The 19,474-nt window shown below is 45.5% G+C and overlaps 1 protein-coding gene across 2 annotated transcripts in view; it reads right to left on the bottom strand.

Annotated features, from left to right (window-relative positions):
- Nucleotides 1–8,257, bottom strand: part of NTPCR (nucleoside-triphosphatase, cancer-related) — a 30,022-nt gene extending 21,765 nt beyond the window's left edge. The window contains exons 1-3 of one of the 2 annotated variants that reach the window (XM_019712893.3): nucleotides 8,085–8,257; nucleotides 4,321–4,483; nucleotides 3,752–3,848 (exon numbers count right to left, since the gene is read on the bottom strand). In XM_019712893.3, coding sequence (XP_019568452.3) covers nucleotides 3,752–3,848; nucleotides 4,321–4,483; nucleotides 8,085–8,118 — 294 coding nt within the window. In that variant the 5' untranslated portion in view covers nucleotides 8,119–8,257. The remainder of the gene's footprint in view (nucleotides 1–3,751; nucleotides 3,849–4,320; nucleotides 4,484–8,084) is intronic. The other variant, XM_019712892.3, reaches the window with a different exon arrangement.
- Nucleotides 8,258–19,474: the final 11,217 nt, after the last annotated feature.

The raw sequence follows: 19,474 nt of genomic DNA, 5'->3' as shown, positions 1-19,474 counted from the left end.
TACGTCCTCCAGGCCCTGCGTCACACAGCCCCACCCAGCTTCCTGTCTTCCTTCTTCTTCCCCTGCTGCCCCTGCCCCAGGGCTCGGGGCCTCAGTGTATTCGCTCCCGTCTCCAGAATATTCTCCCCAGACTACACCCCCAACACCCCCCCCCCCCCCAGTATTCTCTCTCCAAGGTGATGGTGCCTTCTGATCTTTTCATGTCGATTTAAATGTCACTCCTCAGAGCTCTTTCCTGGTCACCTGATCTACAGTCTGGCACAGCACCCTGCTTTTTCCTTCCCAGCGTTTACGACAGGTGCACACTTGCTTAACGCCTTCCACGTTTCTCACTAGAATGAGAGTTTGGAGAGAGTAGAAAACATGTCTGCCTTGCTCAGGACTGTCAATCCAGGATGTAATAAATATTTGGTGAATGAGTGCAAAAAACAAGTAATACATAATTAACTAAACCAAAAGTTGGTTCTTTGAAAGATCAACTAAACTGACAAACCTTTAGCTAGACTGGCCCAAAAGCAAACGAACAAACAAAAAAAACAGAGAAGACTTAAGTAAATAACTAAAATAAGGCATGAAAGAGGAGAAAATACTAGAGACCTTACAAAATAAAAAGGATTACAAGGAAATACCCACCAGCTGTAGGCCAACAAATTAGATAACTTGGATGAAATGAACAAATAACTAAAAGATACAAATTATCACAACCGACTCAATAAGAAATTTTAAAAATCAGCAGACCTGTAACAAGTAAAGAGATTGAATTTGTAATTAGAAAGTTTCCCATGAAGAAAAGCCCAGGCCCACATGGCTTCACTGATGAATTCTATAAAACACTCAAAGAAAAAATTAACACCAATCCGTTAAAGACTCTTCCAAAAATTAAAAGAGGAAGGAACACTTCCCAACTCATTCTATGAGACCAGTATTACGCTGATGCCAAAAAAAGACATCACAAGAAAAGAAAGCTACAGATCACATCCCTTATGCATATAGATGCAGAAATCTTCAAAAGAAATTAGCAAGCGGAATCCAGCAATATCTAAGGATTCTACACAATAAACACGAGATTTATTCCAAGAAAGCAAAGTTGGTTTAACATTAAAAAATCAATTAATGTAATACACTATATTAATAAAGGACAAAATCACATAATCACCTTGACTCGTAAACGCAGAAAAATAATTTGACAAAACTCAACACTTCTTCACTGTAAAACACTAAAGACCTACGAATAAAAAGTACCTTCCTTCACCTGGTAATGGCCAAGTACAAACAACCCAAAGCTAACATCATACTTAATGGTGAAAGACAAAATGCTTTCTCCCAAAGATCAGGACCAAAACAAGAATGTCCACTCTCTCCACTTTTATTCAACACTGTACTGGAGGCGCTAGCCAGGGAAACTAGGCAAGAAAATGAAATAAAAGGTATCCAAAGTAGAAAGCAAGAAGTAAAACAATCTCTATTTCAGATGACATGATTTTGTATATAGAAAATTCTAAGGAAATCACTAAAAAAACTATTAGAACTAATAAACAAGTTTAGCAAGTTTGCAGGATACGAGATCAATTTACAAAAATCAATTGTATTTCTATACATTAGTGAGGAACGTTCCAAAAATGAAATTAAGAAAACATTTTGTAAATGTTTTGAAATTAAAAAGACACTGTAAATTTCATTTACAATAGCATCAAAAAGTATATAATACTAAGGTATAATATTATTTGTAAAGGCACGTTGAGACTTGTATACTGGAAACTACAAAACAACATTGTTGAAAAGAAATTAAAGATCTAAGTAAATAAAAAGACATCTCATGTTCATGGATCAAAAGTCTTAATATTGCTAAGATGACAATACTCCCCAAATTTATCTTCAGATTTAATACAATCCTTATCAGAATCCTAGCTTCAGTAATCAAGACAGTGTGGTACTGACATAAGAATAGATGAAATTGACATAAGGATATACGGAATAGAATTGAGAGTCCAAAATTAATTCTTACATTTATGGTCAATTGAATTTGACAAGAGTGCCAAGATAATAAAATGGAGAAAGAATAGTCTTTTCAATAAATGGTGGTAGAACAACTGGATATTTACATGCAAAAGAATGAATTTGGATCCATACCTCATATCATATATGAGCACCTAAAAATTAATTCAAAGTAGATCAAAGGCCTAATTTATAGTAAAACTATAAACTTCTAGGAGAACACACAGGAATAAATCTTCACGAAACTGCATTAGGCAAAGAAAGCCTTTTTTGATAAACCACCAAAAACACAAACAACATAAGAAAAATGGATAAACTGGATTTCTCAAAATTAAAAACATTTGTGCTTCAAAGGACACCATCAAGAATGTGAAAACAACTAGAGAATGGAAGAATGTACTTGCAATTCATATATCATATATCTAATAACAGACTGGTATTCAGAACTTATAAGGGAATCTTACAACTCAGTAATAAAAAGACAACTAAGCCAACTAAAAAATGGGCAAAGGAAATGAACAGACATTTCCCCAAAGATGTACAAATGGCCAATTAACATATGAGAAGATGCTCAGCATCACCAGCCATGAGGGAAACACAAATCAAAACCACAATGTGATACTGCCTCTCACCGACTAGAATGAAAATTTAAAAGATATACAATAATAGGTGTTGATAAGGATGTGGAGAAACTGGAACCCTCATCCATTGCTGGTAGGAATGTAAAATGGTGTAACTAGTTTGGAAAACAGTCTGATAATTTCTCTAAAAGTTGTATGTAGAATTAACATACGATCCAGCATTTCCACTCCTAGGTGTATACAAAGAGAACGGAAAATGGATGTCTACCCAAACACTTGTACACAAATGTTCAGAGCAGCATTATTCACAACAGCCAACAAGTGGAAACGATCCAAATGCCATCAACTGATGAACAGATAAATAAAAGTGGTACATCCATATAATGCAATACTACTCAGCCATAAAAAGGAATGAAGTTCTGATAGGTGCTACGATATAGATGAACTGTGAAAAAACAATGCGATGTGAAATAAGCTAGTCACAAAAGACCACATACGGTATGGTTCCGTTTTTAGACAATGTCTGGAATATGCAAATCTACAGTAGAGCTGTCAGGGACTGGGGCAGGGGTGGGGAAGGAGGGCACAGGAATGAGGAATGACTGCTTAATGGGTATGGAGTTTCTTTTGGGGATGATGAAAATGTTCTACAATTAAATTATGATTGGTTGCACAATCCTGTGAATATACTAAAAACAAATCAAATTCTACATTTTAAATTGGTGAATTGTATGTTATGTGAATTATATATCAATAAGCTGGTTAAAAAAAAAATAACAGGTAATACAGTGATATAATGTTTTAGGTGCTCCATTATGTTGATATAACATTTTCCCTTCCTAAATGGTTATTTGTTCTGCTGTGAAAACCGGGTTGAGGTATTTAATGAAAATAGAGGAAAGACTTATCTTTGGACACATTGGTAGCTGGACAGCAGAGCCCTCCCAATATAAAATATTCCTATGTGCTGAATTTATGTGACAAAGAACTTCCTTATGGTTCAGAGTGACAGCAAATTACGTTGTATATTAAGAATCAATCGCTTGAAGACTTTAAAACTATAAAATGCAAAACTGGCCTCCCTGTAAGAGCACAAGGCCCTCTGCTCCAGGGCCAGCAATTCCCACAATGCACAAGGAACAGGTGGGTTCAAGAGGCAGAAAGCACACACTCACATTCCTCAAGACCGGAAGTGCCAACTGCTCAAAGGACGTCACATCCACCACATACTGCCCAACTCGGCATTCCCGTCTTCCTGGCAGAGGCTCTGACCTGAATGAAAAGACAATGAGTTCTCTTTCAAAGAGCTCTGCACTGGTTTCTGGCTTTTGGCTGCATCACTGAACCTCTGGCCTTCCACCCATGCTAAATCATCCTTAAAAGCCACCTGCACAGGAAGTGCTGGTGTGCAAAGCTGATGTGAATCCATGTCCTCTCCTGTGTGCGCCTGCCAGTCGCCTTGGTGGGGCCAACCGGACGCTCCCAGGAGCTGGTGCACCATCTTTGAAAAGTTGTACGAGAAACAGCGCTACGAACCACAAAGTGAGGAGAGCTTATCCCTCAATGGAATCCGTTTTAAGTGAAACACGATATTTTTATGCTTTGTTTTTCATATGATGATTTCAATCTGCTTCCTTTCTCCGAGAAATCCACCCAGACCTAAGAGTCTTCAAGACAGAAGAGATCACATGGCTCACCCTGTGCCCAGGGGGAATAAAACACCATAGAAATGAAATCTCAGTACCCAACTCTAGATAAAGGTCCCCGCAGGCCGGACAAGGTGACCACATCGAATCCTATTCTTCTCCCTCCCTGTCTGACTTCTTCTGTGTAAAATCCATCGACAGGAATACCAGAGGACTTTAAAACCTCACTGGCTTTCTGGATCAGTGTTGTTTTTCCAACTCCTAAAAAGGGGGAAAAAAAAGCCCATTAGAAAGCACTCGCTGGCAGCGCTCATTGACTATGAGAGGCAATCACAGTGGGGGAGAGATGGGCTGCAAATGGGTTTTCTGAATATTAACTTCACTTTAATTCTGATTGCTCCAGGTGTTAAAACTTTTAATTTCAAGTAGAAATAAGCATAATAAAAATGAGTGGTATCTTTATTTCAAATTTTGAAACATTATTAGTTTTGTCACATACACAATCCTGGAACCAACTGGCAGTTTTCTGATGCCAGTCTCAAGTGCCATTTGCATCTTATGTGACAAGCTTAATTTTCTCCTAGGTTTGCTCTCTTTCTTGGGTGGCCACACTCTTTCACCTAGGAAATAAAAGTGGTCATGCTCGGGTCAAAGGCTAGGCACTTTAAACCAGGACTTCAACCTTCAAGACACTCTGACGTACATTCAACCACGGGAAAACCACTCACTCCAGTGGATTAACGTTGCTGTGGCTCCTGAAAACATCTCTTCAACACTACGAACCGCCTACAAACAGCAAGTGTTTACACTTTTTCACAAGAACAATGGTATCAGGCTGACAACCCCTTCTATCACCTCCTCCAGTGTCCCTAAGTATTCCTTCAGCTTGACCCAACCCTTCCCAAATTGTAACTGCATGCCTCCACGCCCTCATCCTGCTCACCTGATGCTTCCTTTCCTCCCAGCCTGTCTGTTGACTATGCTAACTCTTGTGTGTTTATCAGCACCAACAGGTACCACCTTGTAAAACAGCACTGACCACTGACGTGGAGCCAGGCGCTGCTCTAGCATGCTTCACAAGCATTTTCTTGGTTAAATCCTCTCAACCATCCTCTGAGGTAGTTACCATTCTTGTCCTTGTTTTACAGATGAAGAAACTGAGGCACAGAGAGGTAAGGTAACTTACCCAAGGTCACACAACTAGTAAGGACCATACATTTTAACAAGGGCCTTTATCTGTCACCATGACTGTTTATATGAGCCTTGTTCCCACATACACTTAAGTCAGTGGCATAATAATTACCCCAAAACTGGAAAAACAGAGAAAACTTGTAGCAGGTCTTCAACAGGGCTAATTTTGAGATAGCACAGGGGTGGTAATAATATTACAGTTCTAACTGGGCAGGTCCACTTACAGGTGGAATATTTTTGATTGACCCGAGTACTTCAAACCCGCATCCTTCAAGGGTCAACTGGCGGTTAGGAATCCACACATGCAGAGGGTTGACTTAAGTTCTATACGGACTTTCCAGTGCGAGGGCAGTCAGCACCCTTACCCCTGTGTTGTTCACGGTCAACTGTATTTTTATGGCTGCCCACACATTTCTCTCCTCCACATCTCACACAAACAATGGCATCTGGCCTTGTGTTACATGAACAGCAGCAGAGTTGTCCCAGCCACATGCTCATGGTGGCAAACAGGAGGACTGCGTCAGGTTCTAAGCCCAGCTGCGTCCCTCGGTAACTGCTGAAGCATCTCTCTGATGCAGGCAAGTGGTAAACTGGCATTTTTCTGAAGGGTAATTTCAGTGTGAAAAGCAGGTCAGAACGCTCCAGAATTATTTTGGTTCTAGATCCTCCATAAAGTCGGCCCTGAGATAAAGACAGGCTGGTAAGGCGGTAACTGCATTATTAAGCAAGTTACCACTGTGAATAGCTGGAGCTCAGTCCCACTGGGGAATCTGAGGAGACAGCCTTGGACACATGGCTCTGAGTTATCCTGTCTGAGGGGTGAGGACACAGGGAGTTTCCTTCCATCTGTCATGGGTTGGAGGCTGCTCCTGGGGGACAGGAAGGCCTTGGCCCATCAGACCTGTCCCTGTGCACAGGCTGAGTGGGCTCCAGTGACCTGAGAAAACCCTCCAAGGTGGGTCACAGGTGGGACAGCTGAAGCCGGGAAAAATGCTAAGTGCCAAGGAGACGAGGTGGGGCACTGACACATATACAACAAAAAGTGATCCCTTTGACAAGATACATTACCTGATGGTCTGAACAGGTAGAGTAAATTTAGACAGCAAGCAGTTTTGGTTTGAGTTGGTGTGGGAACGAAACTAAAGTCAATGAAAAAAAAAAAAAAGACAAGAATTCCAAAGGGGAAAAAAAGTTGTACATAAAAAGAAAAGAAATTATATATTACTACATGGCTCTTGGGTGATTAGCTTTTACATAGTCATGATACTGTAAACACTCACAACTGACATTAAATATGACATTATAACTGCTGTAGGAAGATGGGCAGAAGGAGAAGGTGAGTGGGTTTGGGAACAGACATAAGAGAACTGTACTGTAGAATTATTTGAGTCTTTTCAACTCTGTGTACATAAAACTTTTATAAAGTAGGAAACAAAAAGAAGAACCACTGCTGGCCTGGCCAGCACCTGTCCCCACCCACCTCCAGTACTCAGGCAGGTACAATCACAGTAACAGGTCACCTGTTGTGAGACACACAGGTGTCTTGGGACCAGCATGCGGGAAAACTACATTCCAAATCTCAAATAAAGGACTGACCAATCAACTTTCAGAAGACAGTTCTTTGCAATATTAGCCAGTACCTTTGGATATTAGAAAGTTCTCAAACTACCTTCCTCCTCATCACTTCCTCATTGCCTGGCGGAAAAAAAATTCCAAAGTGGGATTCCAATATCGGGATTCTTTGCGATATTAAGTGCAGCCTTTGCTGCTAAACATAATCATTAAAATAAAGTGACAGAATTCTAGGCCTAGGGTTACAGTCTTTGATATCTGAACTCACAGCTAACTTGAACATTAGACCCACCTTGCAAAGGCGCTGAAGAAATCACTTTCTCCACTCTGCGCCCATCTTTCTCCCTTAGCCTATCAGAGGCGCCACCATCTTCCTGCCTCTTCTTTTAGTCCCGCCCTACCCACGTGTAGCACCTTGATTTAAAAGGCATCGCCTCCTCTAGTCTCTCATTTGCCCTCACACTATCCCATTCAAAGGTGAGAACTCCACCGCCCCCGGACCGAGGGCTTTGCCCAACGGCAGGTATTAGAGGGACAGGCACAGAGGCAGGGTCTGAGAGGGGGTTCCCACCTACCAAGGCTTTTCAACCTGCAGCCTCATGCGTGGAGCGAATTCAGGGCTCAGGGAACTTGGATGCGGGAATACAGGTTCTCTTTTCAGTTTCACCACCTCCAGCTGAAATCCCCGCTTCCTTTCATTATGAAGGGACTAGAGCCCCGCGCGACTCTGCACAGAAAGCGGACCCTTCCTATCAATCACGGCTGGGGCAGGTGCCCTGAAGCATCGCTGGTGCACATCACAACCCGGCATCACTGCTGCCGCGGGACCCGGCTGTTCACGACCGTGACATAGACGCCCAGATGTCCCCCATCACAAGTTGTGCTTCTTTCCACAGCGGGCTGCATTGCTTGTCCTCTATCCTAGGGACTTAAGTCCCATTTTCTGGGAAAGGATACGCAGGCTTCAGACTACCAAGCCTGTGATTTAAATTCGGAACTTCAGCGGCCAGAAGCCGGAGCCCCGGGGCCGCCGCCCTCACCCCGCGCGCCCCCACGCCCACCCCTCGGCCTCCCGGAGGCGGAGACCCAGGCGGGTTACCTGGGGACCCCGTCAGGAACACGTGCCGGGCCATACGGAAGGGCCCCAGTGGGGGACGCTGCCCGGATCCGGTGAGAGTTAGGATCGTGGTGGCAATCCGGGATAGGGTATATTACCCACGTTCCTCCCACCGTGGGCCGCAGACCCCTCCTCCACCGGCCGGAAGTACCGCCCTCGTGGCCGCGCGTGCGCTTCAGCGCTCCGCCTCCTGCCACTCCTGTGTCTCAGAGCAGGAGGGGGGGCCCGTGCCGCGCATGCGCTCTCAGCTCCCGGGCCTCCCAGGCGGGCTCATGTGGGGTGTTTGCAAGGAAACTGGCGTGAGCATGAAGACCAGTTTCACCTTTTTACCCCCATAGCATAAGCGTGGAATAACTGCAAGACCCAGCTGGAGGACCTCCCTGTGCAGGGAATTAAGTGGCTTTCCCCCTCACTTAGCCACTTGATGTATTTCAGCCAACGAAATGCAGTGGCCATGGCCTCGGGCCAGGTTTACCTGTAAACTCTCTCAGCCTAACATGTGCAGAGTTTGATTTGTGATCAATCATGCTCCATCCCGGCTGAGAAAGCAATTTCAGTGAGTGCCCAGCTTAATTGGTTTGTGCCCACATGGGACCTCCACAGCTCCCCTGAGCCTGTGATGTACTCCAGTCAGATGGCCTCCATTTCTTGCTGTTTAAAAAATAATCATCTGAAAATATGTAGACTTGTACACTGTAGCTATCACCTTCGGCAACATTTGTAACACTGCATCGCTGGTAATGTAAAGATAATCTATGTTTATCTTTCACCTCCATGCAAACTGGAATCAAGAATAGCCACTGTAGCCAAATAAACCCATAGGAGTGGTTTCCAAAAGAAAGAACTTGTGCAGTCAAGTTCTTGTGTCAAGAACTTGTGTATGCTCTTGTTTTTATCAAAAAACATTTAAATGCTAATTATCTTACATTTTCCGTCACTAAAAAGCAGTTTATATTTGCAAGGCTCACCAGAGGTTGGACTATTTTCTTTTGATACTATACCCAGAATTCTGGTAGCTACTAGCAGACATCTGTTCAGGTGGCTCAAGGAACATAGAGATTCCAGGTGTAGAAGATTGATGTCTTAGAGAACAAAAATCAATTCTTCCAGAATTGGACATTCTTTTTCTGTTAAACACTGTTCCTTTGGGTCGTGACTATATGGCTGTCTTCACTTTATGATAATTCATTGATCTGAGTATTTTGATTTGCAAAGTTTCCTCCATGGGTTTCACATCAATAACAAAGATGAATGTCACGCAGGGTGTCATGCGGGGTCTCTGGTCCCCCTCCCCACATAAGAACTCAGGACATGGTGAAGCCAAAAAGGAACACCCACAGAGCCATAGATAGGGGAGTCATACCACTATGGTCTCCCTGGCAGCTGGGTTGGAGAAACAGGAAACAGGAGCCACACAATCCGCAACCCTCACTCCATCTTCTTGCTCGGCCACCATCTTCTTGCTAGCCCCCATTTTGCTGCTAGTGTAGCCACGGCAGTTATATTAGTGGCCAATGGCTCACTGGTTACAGCTGACGGCCAACTAGCCACAGCTGATGGCCATCCAATCACAGTTGATGGCCATTTACTACCGGAGCCAGCACCTTTCCACGTGAGGCCGAGAACCTGGACACTGCACTCCTGGCTCTGTCCCCACAATGAAATACCTTATATTAGAGATTAACAACAAAAGAGAGGAGGACATAATTAGGAACGCATTTTAAAATAAATCGGCTATTAAAGTACTGTAGTGAATCTAAGTTTTGCTTACTTTACAACCAAGGTATAATTACCTGTGGAACTGGTGATGCTAATTATTTCTTCCCACAGCACCTAGGTGCAGGTTTCCTTTGATAGGATGCAATGCGGTTCTTTATCAAAGCAGTCTATGAGTACATATTGTGGGGACAGAGTCCCAGAGAGCAGTTTCCAGGCTTTCGGCCTCACGTGAAAGGTGCTGGCTCGGGTAGTAGATGGCTATCAGCTGTGGCTAATTGACCATCAGCTGTTACCAGTTAGCCAATTAGCCCCAGATATATTTGCTGCGGCTGCGTTGGTTGGTCAGTTGGTTGGTCGGCAGGCAGAAAAGCGGACAGCATGTCGCACGTCGTGTGAACCCAGCCTCCAGTGAGACTATAGTGGTATGACTCTCCTAACTATGGCTCCGTGGGTGTTCCTTTTTGGCCTCACCATATCCTGCGTTCTTATGTGGGGAGCGGGAGCTGAGACCCCACAGGCCGCCCCACACAACACATGGTGCAGCGAGCGGGGTCTCCCGCACGACACATGTCTAAACTTTACAATTCCAAAAGTCCTAAAAACTCAGTGGTTTTTTTGTTTGTTTGTTTGTTTTCATATCTGTGGGGGCAGAGCCCCAGAAAGTAGTTTCCAGGCTCTCAGCCTCACATAGACAGGTGCTGGCTCAGGTAGTAAATGGCCATCAACTGTGATTGCATGGCCATCAGCTGTGGCTAGCTGGCCGTCAGCTGTAACCAGTGAGCCATTGGCCACTAATATAACTGCTGTGGTGTGCTAGCGGAGAGGAGGAAGAATGGGGGCTAGCAAGAAGATGGCGGCTGGGCTGGCAAGTGTGGATGGCGGTTTGCGGACAGTGTGGATCCAGCCTCCAGTGAGAGTATAGTGCCGCCAGAGAGAATATAGTGCCCGCAGGGTCTCCCGCGTGACAATATCTCTGCCTTGCCAAAACTGACCTAGTTTTAAAACTGTCCATGTCTTTGGAACCCCCCTCAGTTCCAGGCAAACCTAGATGGTTGGCCATTCTACAGTTAGACGACAGAGGAGCATTTGGGAAGCAAAACAAAGAGCTTTAACAAGGTAAATGCTATAGGCTGAATGTTTGTGTCTCTCCAAAATTCATATGTTGAAAATCGAATGCCCAAGGTGCTATATTAGGAGATGTGGCCTTTAGGGGGCTGTTAGGTCACGAAGGCAGAGCCCTCATGATGGGATTAGTGCCCGTAGGAGAGATCCTGGGAGATTCTCAGCCCCTTTCTCCACGTGAGGATACGATGAGAAGTCTGCCACCCAGAAGAGGTCCCTCGCCCGGTCGTACTGGCACCATGATCTCACACGTCCAGCCTCCAGAACAGTGACAAGTAAATTTCCATTGTTTATAAACCACTCTGTCTTAGTATTTTGCTATTACAGCTTGAATGGACTATGACAGAAAACAAGCAGTTTCTTCAAAAAAAAAATGTTCATTATACGCTGATTTTTCTGGATATGGGATCCTTTCCCTGAACAAGTAATCTTGCCAGTGGTGATAACTAGAAAGCCCATTCGTCGCTGTGCAGAAGCAGAGATGACACTACACCTTCACCCACCTCTTCCTGCACAGCATGTCTGCGTACACCCTCCCCTCTGCACACCCACCCCACACACACCCTGCTATCCCTGACCTGGACATAGAAAAACGGTTCTGACATGTAGTTTGGGATAAGTCCTGAGTGCACGAAAACAGAACAGAACAAAGAATATGGCTACCGGGGATATGAAAAGATGAAAGTGAAGAAAAAGGACAAATGTGGTGACCCTGGTGTTTTGGCAGCCTGGCATTCATTTCCCCCTATGGAAATAGCACTGAAATTCTCCTTTGGGAAACAACCCTCCCTCAGGCCCAGTCCCTGAATGGAAAGGAATGGTCCCCCCCCCACCCCCCGCAGAGAAGAAGTTGACACAAGTCTGGCCAATGAGCTCAGTCCATCTCCTGGCTCAGTGATTGGCTCCAGAACACACATAACTCAAGCTAGTCAGCCCCTCAGAAACCCAGGGTGTATCTGACCTCTTCCTCCTCCTAACCACGTCACTCGCTGCATCTGGGGATTGAAGACAGCCACCAGCCAGTGAGAGGAGCAGAGGAAAAAGGCAAGTGGGGGATCTGAGAGGCTCCCCAGTCACCTCTTACTCATCCTCCAAGACAGGCTCAACTGTCACTGCCGGGAAGGCTTTTCTGATTCTTGGGGCCCCTCACCAGTGCTCCCGCAGCACCCCTGTAATTGTGGCAGTGCAGGGATCATCTACCTCTTCTCCTGCCACCCAACTAGGAATTCCCCAAAAGGCAAGGATCTAAAGGATCTTTTCTTATTCATTTCTTTATGCACAACACGTAGCATGGTTACTTATAACACATTCATCCACCGCTGTGTGCCAGGGAGTGTTCTATGCAGCAGGGGTAGAGGTGCACAGAAACCAGCCTCTGCCCTAGTAGAGCTTATATTCTCGTGGGGACAGACAGACAAATAGGCAAGTAAATGTACAGAAGGTGACATTGTGGTCAGGCTGTGGAAGAAGGATGCAGATGAAAAGGGAGGTGTGTATGCACTTTATAGAGGGCGATCAGGGAAGATGCCCCTGAGAAGGTATTGATTGCAGAGCTCTGAAGGAAGGGAGCCTTGTAGATATCTGGGGGAAGGCAGATGAGAAGAGAGATCAGTGTGTGCAAAGGTCCTGAGGCAGGTGTGGTTGGCCTGAAGGAGGGAGAGCAGCAAGCCAGCGTGGCTAGAGCAGATGGGGAGAGAGATGGACAGGAGATGAGATCAGAGGGGCAGCAGGGGCGTTTAGGCTGAGGTGAGGACTCTGGCTTTTAGTGTTGCAGAGTGGAACAGCCCTTGCAGGGTTTTGAACGGAGCAGCAGCATTATGCAAGTTCGTTTTGGGAAAAGATCCTCAGACAGCTGTGTGGACGAAGGTGGAAAAAGGAAGCCCAGCTGGGAGGCTACTGTAAAAATCCAGATGACAGATGATCGTGTGTTTTCTGGAATGTACATATCATAGGTGCTCAGTAAATGTTTCCTTGAGTAAACGTGTAAATAAAAGAATGCCATCCACACAGCATCACTGTCAGGGAAGAAGAGCAATGGCAGAGGGGCAGCGGAGTCGCACAGGCTTTCCCAGCCTTAAAGTGTGGGTGTCACATTGAGGTAACATTGAAGAATCATCCCGGTGAAGTCCCTGTGGCAGTCACAAGACTTTTGTCAAACTCGTCAGGCAGGGCACTCGCGGAGTAGGGTTCCCCTTCTAACACGGATAGTCGGGTGCTGGTTGGTGTGGCATACTAAGGATTGGGACAGCGAAGCCCCACTGGAAAGTCCCCCATCCCAGCCCTGTGGTGCCCCATTAGGTGCACACACACTGTCTCATGAACCTCTCTTTGCCAAGGTCACCTGAAGTTACTGAGCTAGGTTGGGGAGGGGAGTGCGGACCAGCTGGAAGAATTGCTCTAAGGAGCCTCCAGGTGTGCTGTCAGGAGCAGCAGCAAAGCAGCAATCCACTTACTGTGGGAAGAATTCTAAAATCACCACCCTCAAGTTCCCTGCCCTCTCAAGCTGTACACCCATGTGTGCAACCTCTGGGCCTGTGAATGTGATGGATTTCACCTGCTTGATTAGGTTACGCTCTCTAGCCTTTAACTCACCCTACAATAGGGACATCACCCAGGTGGGCCTGACCTAATCATTCGCATCCTTCAAAGCAGAGAGTTTTCTCTGGCTGATCCCCAAAGAGGAAGTCAGAAATTTGAGGCCCAAGGATTCAACCTTTGCTGGCTTTGAGGTGGAAAGTCGTGTGGCAAAGAGATCGAGGACTCAAGATCTGACAGCCAGCTGCCAGTCAGCAGGAAAATGGAGACCTCAGACCCACAACCTCGAAGATGGAATTCAGAGAACGAGGATGAGCTTGGCCATGGATTTTCCCCTAGAGCCCCCAAAGGAGGAAGGACTCAGTCCGGCCCAAACGTTCTGAGCAGGACACCCAACTAAGCCATGACTGCACTTCTGACCCACAGAACTGTGAGCTGATAAAGGGATGGGGTTTTAAGCTGTTCAGTTGCTAATTCATGATGCAGCCACGGAAAACTAATCAGACCGCTCACACATCTGCATGTGTGCACTCCCCTGCACCCCCATTCTAGAACTTTCCAGGCCGATGCCAGTGCCAGGCCCTGGTACTCTGCTAGTCATACTTGAAGAGATATTGGGGACATAGACCCCATATTCCCTGGATGGCTGCCAAAGAATTTGTGAACATTCTTTAAAACTATCACACCTTAAAATAGACCTCCCGTGAGCTAAGCACGTGACATGCGGTATCTCCCTGAATTCTGAGTGGCAGAGATTCTTCCACCCACCCATACCCACTTTATAGGTAAATACCAAGCCTCAGAGAGAGTCACCTGCCCAACCAAAGTCAGAGAACTATTAGGTGCTGTGGGTGAGACCTGAACCAGGTTTGGTGCCTTCAAAACCTGTGCTATGTTGCACACTGACTTTGGTGATAGACTTTGTTTATAGTTTTCAGACAAATTGTGGTATTGTGTTCATTTACAGCCAACTGCGTATTGAATTTCTATAATTAGTAGAATTCCTTTTCTCACTACACATTCACATTGTTGTACAAATACTAAAGTTAGAAGTGATAATCGCCTGTGTGTGCATGTGTGTGCATGTGTGCTCGTGTGTAGGCGTGTGGGTTTGGGGACTATTTGTATTCATGCCATCTCATCTGACCAGTTGCTGTGCGTTTGTGGGCCCCACGTCCAGGTGTAGGGATGTGGAAAATGGAGCTTTGCAGAAGCTCTGGCTCAGAGGAAGAGGGAGAGGGAGAACTGGAAGTAGAGGCCAGTCTCTGACTTTCTGGCTGTGGCCACTGGCTCTGGCTCTGGGCTGCAGTCTGGGCCCACTCCTTTGGCTGTGCTGTGTGCACTTTAAAAAGTGTGGCTATTTTCAGAGTAAATGCAGAAAACCTACGCATATGGGAATCAACCAAGTCTGTGAGATTCCATGAAGAATGGTGAACCAGGAAAAGAAGGGGATTCTGCTGAGCCTCGTCACAAACGGCGGAAGTGAACGAGGAAGGTTGTAAGAGTGACAGCCAAGGACAGGCCGAGAGGTACGGGAAAAGGAGCTTCTCTTTGGCTTTCTGTCACTTTCCTAGGAATGCTAACACTGCACAGCAATTTGGGTCAGGTTCATATTCATTTGTTCCACCCATATCCCATCAGTGGAGAATCCATTGTTTGCAAAACAATATGACACTTGTTCTGGTTTGAGTCTGCCTCTGATGGGTAGGAACCAAAAATTGCTGCATCTAATGAATATTCAACAGCTGATATAAATAGAGCTGGTTTTTAAATATGCTCTGCCTTTCTCCCTCCCTCCCTGCCTTCCTTCCTTCCTCTATTTTATTCCAGACACTGTGCACTGTGGTAAACAGTAAGGACCAACGATACTTTTGAAATAGCTTCTGTCCTGAGAAGACTAAGACAGCCCCAAACACCGGGGAGCGGCCTTTTATACCTTAGGTCCAAATTAAAATGTATATATGTGTATGTACATCCATGAGTTACAAAGTTTCCTCATTCGAAATGAAAATACCTTTATTGGCTCTCTAGGGGGAAGAATTACTTTCCCATGCCTTTAGATTACTTACCTTATTAACTGAAATATGCCATTAAGAGCTGGCATTGCATTTTAGCCACCAAGCTTTTTTAACACTTGGACACATTTAACACATGATAATGGCTAACATTCAGCAATGTTTACTAAGTGTCAGGCTTTCTTCTCAGAGCATTATGCATTATGTTATCTCCTTTAATCCTCACAGAAACTTAGTTTTACACGTGGAGAAGCCAAGGTACAGAGAAGCTAAGGGACTTATATGCATGTACATATGTGTGCGTCTGTGTATGTATGTTTGTGTATACGTATATCTGTATATGTGGGTGTACATGTGTGCACACATGACTCAAATTCAGGAGTTTGGGCACCAGAGTCTGTCAGATGCCGATTTTTAACTTTTGTCCTGAAAATAGATGGTGGGCAATGTCACAAGGCAAAAAGGGTCACGTGAGGACTGCAGACACGGTCCATGTCTGCTCTTCCCTCTTCCAGGAAAATAAGAATCATGTTACAGTGTGATAAGAGGTCGAAAGTAGCTCTTACTGTAGTATGACCACAGATCATGGAGAGACTCTCTGCCCGACTCTAATCTCGTTTTTCTTCCCAGGGCTTTCCAGGACAACTACTGTCACATACATCCCTGGGGACCGGCTAACTTGGAGATCCTGGGTCAATCGAGTGGGCCAAGGAGGCCCACTGTTTCACCCCAAAGGCACTTTGGGTGTGAGGCTGCAGGTCCTTGGAGGGACAGTGCCTCGTCCTCCCTCTGAAGCCGAATCAGACACACCCCTGCCTGTCAGCCAGCTCGGCTACATCACGGAGCGTGTCTTCCAACCGGTACATGCTCAGTGATGTTTATTCAAGGTTCACTGTCTCTCTCCCTATAAATCATTTGCAGGGGAAGCCAATTGCTTTTTAATTTGGCCGAAATAAATCATCCCAAGAATTGTTTGCACAATGTAGCCCAGGCAAAGTAGGCTGTTGGTTTTAATCAGCCATGTTCTCTCCCCCCTCACCCCCGGGAGCCTCCCTCTGCCCTCCTCGCTGTCTAAGCTGCCCTTGTACATTCCTAGTTAAGTGGCTGATTTCAGCTCCATCTGTCTGACAAGTTGATAAAGGTGCTGCTGACTGAAAATTAAGGGGAAACTTTAGGAAGAAGTCATTTTCCCTTTGATTGTATATGTTAATCTCCCTGGAGAGTCCATGTGCATTGATTCCTGTCCCAGGTCAAACTCCATCACCTCCTCCTAATACCAATGTGAGATCTGAACGCCAGTGAAGTTGGAAGTATGAAGTGTTACATTGTGGCGACTAGTAAATAATTTGGGGCATTTTTAAGGCAGGTTCTGTTCTTCCCGACCATGAACACCCCCACACTGGCTAGAAACAAAGATCCTGGATTCTTGATTTGGGTCACTTCAGTGTGAGGTAGAGCAGATTTTCATAGAGATGTGGACAGATACGACCCGTTCCACCTGAAGGCCCCTACCCCCAGCCCTTATTTCATAATGATGCTCCAAGCCAAGGCAAGAGCAGGTAAAGTGTTGTTGGGAAAAGAAGTCCTGTTCACTGCTCCAGAGACCCTTATGTTGGAAGACCTGAGGACGATTGGCTTGTGGGCTGTCCTGCCCGATGCTAAGAATGCCCCAGGCCACCTGCGGCCAGGAGAGTAGAAACGACGGCCTTGTTGTATTGAGGGCTAAGCCACCCTTCAGTTTCCTAGGGCTCCTGCTTGGTATGGAGGAGACGCAAAATATTCTCACATGCTCAAAGGGATCACAGGACCTTTGCACATGCTGTTTTTTCTGCATCAGTCTCCGTCACCATCTTCCGCTAGTTAACATTTATTCACCATTCCTGTCCCCACAAACATGCCAACTGTCCCTGATATATGCTCCCTTGGCTTCCTGAATGTCTAGTTCATTTCATTTACCATAACTGTAACTGAATCATTAGTTACTTAGATGCATTTAATGACTGTCTCCTCTGCTAGAATGAAAGCTTTATGAGAGGGAACTGCATCAGGCTTACTCACCACTACATTCCCAGCATCTAGGAGTTCAATTAATGCTGGCCAAACAAGTGAATTTCTGCCTCAATCATTTATTTTTCAGTGGAACACCTTTGAAAGTTTTCCTTTGTGGTAAAGATATTTTGGAAAGAAATACAAATGAATGGTGGCAGCGTACTGTACATATCGGCATTGTGAAGAAGTTCAGTGTCTTCGATTGCATTTATCTCTTCTGCTTACAGAGTACTTATTAGGTGTTCAAGGTTAACAAAGGATCTTTGCTCTAAAAATACGTATCATCTACTTTGGAAATCACACCAACACACGTAACACAATTAGATCATGACACAGATATAAACGTACGAAAATCAACACTATGGCTGTGAACAGCTCACACTATTAGGATGGCTACTATCAGGAAAAATAATAATAATAACGGCAGAAAAGATGTTGTTGGAAAGGATGTGAAAAAATTGGAGGCAACCAGCCCTTGTACACTGCGGCTGGGAATGTAAAATGGTGCAGCTGCTGTTGCAAACAATATGGCAGGCCGTCCCTCCCCAAATTACAATTACCATCGAATTCAGTGATTCTACTTCTGGGTCTGCACCCAAAAGGGTTGAAAGCAGAGACTCAAAGAGATATTTCATAGCAGCATTATTTACAACAGCCGCAAAGGAAAAACAACCCAAATGTTCATCAGTGGATGAATGGATAAGTCAAATGTCATATGTGCATCCAATAGAATATTATTCAGTTTTAAAAAGGAAGAAAACTCTGATACAGGCTACAACATGGATAAACCCTGCGGACATTATGCTAAATGAAGTAAGGCAGACACAAAGGGACGAATACTGTATGTTACCAGTTATATGAGGCACCTAGAACAGTCACATTCACAGAGACAGAAAGTAGAACGGTGGTGCCATGGGCTGGGGGAGGGGCAATGGGCGTTGCTGGTCAGTGGGGACAGAGTTCAGTTTTGTATGATGCCGAGTTCTGGAGATCATTGTGGTGATGGCCGCACAACAGTGTGAATGTGCTTGATGCCACTGAACTGTACCCTTGAAAACTGGTAAGATGGCACATTGTATGTTATCTGTACATTACCACAATTAAACATTTTTTTAAAAATCAATGTATGGAAAGTCAGGCAGAAGAAGAAAAGAGATCACTAAAGGCTGGAGAGTTCAGAGAAAGGCTTTTGGAGAAGATGCGGCTTGAGCGGGGCTCTGGAGGCCATGTCACTTGAACAGGTGAGACAGAGGGGACGGAAGCCTGGAGAGAGAATACTGTTGCAGCATGACCCCGGCGTCCAAGGGCGGATCTTCTATCCAGCAAGGGCTTTCACTGGAGCCGGAATCCTGGCACACTGGCTCCTGAAATTAAGGACTGGTGAAGTTCCTTGCGAAGAATTGTTCCAGAGTTTCTAACATGGCCCCACATGCCTGGCTGGGACAAAGACATACACGTCCACTCTTAGTCCCTAGGAAACAGCCCCACCGAGAGACTTCCAGCACAGATTGCTGGAAGGTACGGGGTTGTCCTTAGCCCTTTACTCCTCCCTTCTTGCAGCTGCTGCAATCAGATTCTGTAAATCGCTGACAGATGGCCATGGAGGACCACACTCCCAAATGCACTGGCTGGACGGGCAGGGGAGTGAGGGCGCATGGGAAAGTGGGAAAGAGTAGGGCTGCTGGGTGTGATGGAGCTTGAGCTCCTTGGTTTGGGAAAGTTGGGCTGTGTGAATGCCAGATTGGTTTCACGTAATTATCCCCACCCCCGTGCATGCGCACACAGCCCACCACCCCACTGAGGATCCACAGCCCCCACAGACCTAAGGCGTGGTAATGGGGGCACTACCCATCTTTACAAAACAGAGCGGGACACTCCAGACCTGCATAAGCAAAACCAGGGCCTTTTAGCCTGGCTTCCCACCCTGTCACA

Source organism: Rhinolophus sinicus, chromosome 6 (genome assembly GCF_057876585.1).
Source record: "Rhinolophus sinicus isolate RSI-liver-muscle chromosome 6, RSI-T2T, whole genome shotgun sequence".
NCBI classification, from domain to species: Eukaryota; Metazoa; Chordata; class Mammalia; order Chiroptera; family Rhinolophidae; genus Rhinolophus; species Rhinolophus sinicus.
Note: the sequence above shows the minus strand (reverse complement) of the source record. Positions and strands in the feature narration are given on the sequence as shown.